At 39.8% G+C, this 6,745-nt stretch overlaps 1 protein-coding gene across 1 annotated transcript; it reads left to right on the forward strand.

Moving 5' to 3' along the window:
- Nucleotides 1-1,678: 1,678 nt before the first annotated feature.
- LOC123692575 lies at nucleotides 1,679-6,456 on the forward strand. Its single transcript, XM_045637335.1, has 2 exons — nucleotides 1,679-4,721; nucleotides 5,907-6,456. Exons 1-2 carry the CDS (start codon nucleotides 1,717-1,719, stop codon nucleotides 6,028-6,030), a joined length of 3,129 nt encoding a protein of 1,042 aa, XP_045493291.1. The 5' UTR covers nucleotides 1,679-1,716; the 3' UTR covers nucleotides 6,031-6,456.
- The last annotated feature ends 289 nt before the right edge of the window (nucleotides 6,457-6,745 follow it).

The following is a 6,745-nucleotide window of genomic DNA, read 5'->3' on the forward strand; positions in this document are numbered from 1 at the left end:
TTGTTTTATTTCAATCGTTCCCGAGAGACAGTGGGTGGCAGGCCTTGGTTCGAACATTTTTTGGTCTTCGAGCGCGAATATTAAGAACCTAGACCAGTGGATTTTTGTATCAAAAGTACGGCGCGCAAACCGGTAGTGGATTGCTACTGAAGCGCCATTGTGGTGAGCGGCGTAAGCGCATCTATAAGGAGTGTGCTTATGAAGCTGCAGCATTTCCGCGAGAGGGCGCCACCAGCCTATGGGAACCAGTTCAAGCAGCAAGCACTCGCAGTCTAGTGCTACGTTCCAGCAGAGGGCGGGCCTTCCACACAGCAGCAACTGGGCACGACCAACTATAGAGGGCGCCACTTACGACTGGCAACATATTATGAATGGTTTGAAGAAACAACTGTGAGTAAACATTGTGTAGTAAAAATATTTCATTTCGATCTTCTATCAAGTTACAATAATTAGTGAAGTGTTTGGGACTTTAATTATTTTACGTATATTTAGAACATTGTACTTAGTTTAAAATTTAGAGTTAATTTAGACTTAGAATAATTGAGCAAAAAGTGATTAGACGGGGAATCCATGCCCGATTTTTTCTAAGTTGTTTATAAATTCAAACACTTGTAATTTTTTCAAGTTTATTTTTGGACTTAGAAAATTTTTGTACTGTTTTTTGTTTAAATTTTTCTAAGTGAATAAATTTCAAACACTTGTAAATTTTTCAAGTTTATTCTTGGACTTAGAAAATTTTTTGTACTGTTTTTTAAATTTTTCTAAGTGAATAAATTTCATACACTTGTAATTTTTTCAAGTTCGATCATAGACTTAGAATTTTTTCTACTGATTCATATTTTTTTTTTGTTTCATACATTTGTTTTGTTATTGTTTAACATGGAGTCATTAATTAAAGTACAACTAAACAACAAAAATATTATTTATAAAGGCAGGATCAACTTCAAAAAATCTCCTAAAGAGAGATTAACGCAGTTTTATATTGAAACTCGATTAGAAGCACTCGAGTCACAATGGTCAAATTTTATTAATACTCATAAGTCTATCGTCGAAAAGGCATCCGACAAGGATGCAACCACTATCCCATATTTTACGGCTGATGTCTACGACGAAACAGAAGAAATTTATTTTACTTATAAATCAGAATTAAAAGAGTTGTTAAATACACAACAAGATAATTTAAATTGTAATAATTGTAGTAAAGCATCTCAAGTCACATCTAAAGTAAAGTTACCCAAAATTAGTTTACCTATTTTTTCCGGTTTATATAACGAATGGACATCCTTTCGCGATCTTTTTGTTTCACTCATTCACAAAAATGAAACTTTGGACGACGTTGAGAAGCTTCATTACTTGAAAACACATTTATCTGGAGAAGCTGAACAATTATTGAGATATACTCCTGTCACGGCTTCTAATTACAAGGAATCTTGGGCAACTCTTATTAAGCGTTATGACAATAAGAGATTTTTGTCTAATTGCATTTTGAAACGATTTATGAATCAGCCAACGATTGTAAAAGAATCTTCAAATTTAATTAAGAACCTTTTAGATACGACACTTGATTGTTTACACGGTTTGCGTACATTAGGTATAGATGTGAGTTCATGGGACACAATCATAATATACATAATCAGCTTAAAATTAGATTCCGAATCGCGTAAGCTGTGGGAGGTGAGAGTTAGTTCGAAAGATGAGTTACCATCTTTTGATAGTATGAAGGAATTTTTGGAAACCCGATTTCGTTCCCTAGAATATCTAGATCCTAAACAAAATGTTACTCGTTCACACAATCCTAAATCGTTTCATGTAGCTTCTGTGTCTTGTATTCTATGTTCTGGTGATCATAAACTGTGTCACTGTAAGGAATTCGCCGCAAAGAACATTGACTCTCGTCGTGAATTTGCCCGAACCAGTAAAATATGTTTTAATTGTCTTAATAGAAATCACAATGTTTATTCATGCCGTCAATCTACCCGTTGCCATAAGTGTAAGAAAAGACACCACACACTTCTGCACCCTGAAACTGTCAACGCTGTTGTGACTGATAGTCCAGCAGATGTAAATGTAGCAGCTGCTACTACAGCTTCTACATCTTATCAAGGTGAGTCAACCACCCCTGTTTGTTGTTATGCAAATACTCATAGTCAAGGTTTATTAGCCACAGCTTTGGTCAATGTCGAGTCGAGATCTGGAGCTGCCTTTGTTTTAAGAGCCTTGATGGATCAAGGCTCTCAGGTTTCCTTTATCACGGAATCTGCAGTCCAGCTTCTTGGCTTGAAAAAGTTACCTGCTCATACCGACATACTCCGCCTAGGCGATGACGAAGGCATTTCAATGCCTTCCAAGTGGATAGTTAAGTTTAAATTGCAGTCTCGCCTAGACCCCAATTTTGTTTTATATGTCGACGCGTATGTTTTAACAAGGCTAACCTCACACCTTCCTGAGCGAAGGATCGTTCAGGCTTTGCCGTTGGTTTCGACTTTGGAGTTGGCGGATCCCTCATTCCATACTCCAGGCAATATTGATTTGCTGTTGAGCACTAGAGTGGTCGGCGCTGTTCTGGAGGAAGGACTGATAAGAGGACCGCCGGGAGCACCAGTTGCTCAAAGGACTAAGCTCGGTTGGATTTTGTCTGGCGAAGTCCAAACCGTAACTCAAAAGCCGGCTTGTTACGGCGTAGTTGTTAATACACAGGTGAATATCAATGATCTTCTGAAGAAGTTTTGGGAGTTGGAAGAGTCGGAAGTTTCTTCAAATTCGGGAGTTATTTTAACTGAAGAAGAACAGAAATGCGAGGAACTTTATTCTAAAACTACCAAAAAAGACGACACGGGTCGTTACATCGTTAGATTGCCTTTTAAGACAGACAATCCCCAATGTAAGATTGGCAAGTCAGAGGATATAGCTAGTAAACGTTTTTGTAATCTGGAAAGAAAATTAACTCGCAATCCTGAATTTGGAAAAGAATATAAGGCTGTGATTCAAGAATATCTTGACCTAGAGCATGCTGAGGTCGTACCTGAATTAGAAGTTTCAAGAGATTCTGTGTATTTACCCCATCACGCAGTAGTGCGTACTGATAAAAGCACTTCTAAGGTTCGGGTTGTTTTCGATGCGTCCTGTCCAGCTGGGAATGGTGTTTCGCTGAACTCTGAATTGATGGTTGGCCCCACTTTGCAACCTGATTTGCGTAATATTATTATGCGATGGCGTTGTCATCCAATAACTTTAGTGGCCGACATAATTAAAATGTATCGGCAGATAAAAATAGCTGACGAGGATGTAGATTATCAACGCATTTTGTGGCGTGACAACACGCAGACTGAGTTACAACATTTGCGTTTGTTGCGTGTAACTTTTGGTACATCCTCGGCTCCATACTTAGCTGTGCGTTCCTTGCAGCAATTGGTTCATGACGAAGGACATGATTTTCCTTTGGTAGCAAAACGTGTTTTGTCAGATTTTTATGTTGATGATTTTCTGTCGGGTTGTGAGACTATTTCTGAAGGCGAACAGATTTATCGTCAGATGTCCGAATTGTTGAGTCGTGGAGGTTTTCAGCTTCAGAAGTGGTCCACCAATAGCGATGAATTGTTACTCAAGATAAGAGATAGAACGTGTGATGGTAATGAGAACATTATCTTCGAAAAGGACAACGTTATGAAGATTTTAGGTCTAACATGGGATCGAAATTTTGATGAATTTCAATACACTGTCCATCTACCTACCTTGAAGACTCCAGTAACCAAACGGCGAGTGGTATCGGACATAGCACGTATATTTGACCCACTCGGATGGATCTCCCCAGTTGTTATAACGGCTAAAGTGTTTATACAGCGACTTTGGCTTTCGGGTATTGAATGGGACGAGGAACTTCCCCATCAGCTTTTAACGGATTGGCTTGTATATCGAGACAATTTACATAAACTCACCCAATTTCGTTTGCCCCGGTGGATTCACACCAGTCGGAAGGATATTGAGCTCGAACTACAAGGTTTTTGTGATGCTTCCAATAGCGCATTCTCGGCTGTGGTTTATTTGCGATCAGTTGATTCCAACGGCAATATTCATATTAGTCTCATAGCATCTAAGACCAAGGTAGCCCCTGTCAAACAGGTGTCCATACCTCGGTTGGAGTTGTGTGGCGCCGTAGTGCTTGCGAAACTTCTAAGTGAAGTTTCAGTCACATTAGGCGTTTCGAAAAATAATTTGCATGCGTGGACTGACTCTTCGGTAGTTTTAGCATGGCTGAGAAGCCACCCCAGCCGTTGGAAAACCTTTGTGGGAAACCGCGTTTCTGAAATACTTACCATTATGGATGGCAATCAATGGTCACACGTTCAATCGAAAGACAACCCTGCAGATTGCGCTTCGCGAGGTGTTAGTCCGATGGAGTTATTGGAACTTGAGTCATGGATTGAGGGACCTAGTTGGCTCAAAAATAAGGTAATTGAATATAGCAAGGGTGAAGTTATAAATACACATCTTGAAGAAAAGAAGGACAAATTTTTGTGCAACGTAGTTAAGATAGAAGATGGAGAAAACGAACTTATTAAAAGATTTTCATCGTTGAGTAAGCTAACGAGAGTCATTGCATATTGCCGAAGGTTTTTAAATTTGAAATCTAAAACTAAAGTTTCTACTAATTTAAGGTTTTCCGAAATTCAGGAGGCTTTAATGTCGTGCATTCGTGTATGTCAGAGTCATTATTTTGGGGAAGAGATACAAGACTTAAAGAAAAATGGAATATTAACTAAAAAGGGAAGGCTTACCTCGCTTCATCCGTATCTTGATAGTGAACACATGTTGAGAGTTGGAGGTCGATTACAAAATGCAGACATGAATGAGAATCAAAAACATCCGATAATTATTCCGCAAAAATCGCATTTCACCACATTGTTAATAGCCGATGCGCATGAGCGCACGCTGCATGGTGGTCAACAGCTAGTACTTAATTATCTGAGGTCCAAATACTGGATAATTAATGCAAAGAGTGTTGTAAGACAATATATTCATAAATGTGTGACTTGCATACGTTATTCAGCACGTGCTATTCAACCGCTTATGGGACAGTTGCCGGAAGCGAGAGTAAATGCTTGCCGTCCTTTCTTTCGAAGTGGTGTTGACTATACCGGAAGCATCAGTATCAGACCCACCAGAGGACGTGGTTATCACGCCACTAAAGGGTATATTTGCCTTTTTGTCTGTATGACTACTCGGGCAATACACCTAGAAGCTGTCAGCGATATGACATCTCAGGCTTTTATATCTGCTTTTAAACGCTTTACAGCTCGCAGAGGACATTGTGGTGAATTGTGGAGTGATAACGGCACGACCTTTGTTGGGGCTGATAAGGAAATAAAGGCTTTATTTTCTCAAGAAAAATCTTGTGTGGCACAAGATATTTCCAATTGGCTTGCAACTAACGGCACTGATTGGCACTTCATCCCCCCCCACTCTCCAAATTTCGGAGGACTTTGGGAGGCTGGAGTGAAGTCCACAAAGCACCACCTTAAGAGAGTGATAGGTACTAACACGCTCACTTTCGAGGAAATGATAACCGTACTAGCTCAGATAGAGGCTTGTCTCAACTCAAGGCCTCTTTCTATAATGAGCACAAACCCAGAGGATCCATGTCCACTGACCCCTGGGCATTTTTTAATCGGAGAACCAATATTGTTAGTTCCTGAAAATAACTATGAGAGCACCAACATTGGTAGTTTGAAACGGTGGCACTTGTCACAACGCCTGGTGCAAGATTTTTGGCGAAGGTGGTCTCGCGAGTACCTTTGCCAATTTCACCAGAGGTATAAATGGACCCGATGCACTCCAGAGCCTAACGTGGGTGACGTGGTGTTAGTCATGGAGGATGATTTGCCTCCTGCGCGATGGCTCCATGGGGTAATTTTAGATAAGCACACTGGTTCGGACAAGGTCACAAGAGTTGTGTCTTTGCGTTGCAAGGGTTCAATCATTAAACGCCCCACCTCAAAGCTGATTGTGCTCCCAGTCACTACGTCCGCGTAGCATTCATGCAATTTGTATCGGAGTTATATTATGTATTTTGTTTTTTATTATTATTGTGCTCCCAGTCACTATGTACGCGTAATTATTCATGTACTTTGTATCGGAGTTACTTCTATGTATTTTGATTTTTTTTATTATTGTTTACAGTCCACTTACTCTATTCTAAGACATGTATGATGTATTGTGTCTTAAGACGTTACTGCCATTTACTGTTTCATGGTGGGCGGTAACGCAGTTATCAACGTATGTAGTTTTAAGTGATGGACATTCTGTCCATGGTGGGCGGAATGTTAAATGCTCTGATTAGGTAGAAGTTGTAACTATTTGTCGCTAGATGTCACTGTACCGAAAACGTGTGTTTTGCATCGCGCTATTGAAATTGTTTTGTAAAATCATATATTTGTTTAGAAGAATAAATCTGTTGTTGCTCACTTGGAACCGTTGTTTTATTTCAATCGTTCCCGAGAGACAGTGGGTGGCAGGCCTTGGTTCGAACAAGGATTCATACTTCGGGAGCTGATTGAACGTCTCTCAATAGATTTACAGTAATTGGAGAGACGGCATTAATTCGTGTAATAAATACATGTTTTCTGTCCGGCGGTGTTTCAAACGGTGGAAATATAGCTAAAGACTTTGCAGAGGGCAAAAAGTGGATAGAAAGACAACGCGGGACAATTTTTTACTATTGTTCGTTGCTGCGTTGTAAAAAAATGCA

This window comes from Colias croceus, chromosome 6 (assembly GCF_905220415.1).
Source record: "Colias croceus chromosome 6, ilColCroc2.1".
Taxonomy (NCBI): Eukaryota; Metazoa; Arthropoda; class Insecta; order Lepidoptera; family Pieridae; genus Colias; species Colias croceus.

Coding starts and splice junctions, on each gene's coding strand:
- LOC123692575 (XM_045637335.1), top strand. CDS start 1,717: ATGAAGGAATTTTTGGAAACCCGATTTCGTTCCCTAGAATATCTAGAT. Junction 4,722..5,906: donor CAGAGTCATTATTTTGGGGA/AGAGATACAAGA, acceptor GCTCCATGGGGT/AATTTTAGATAAGCACACTG.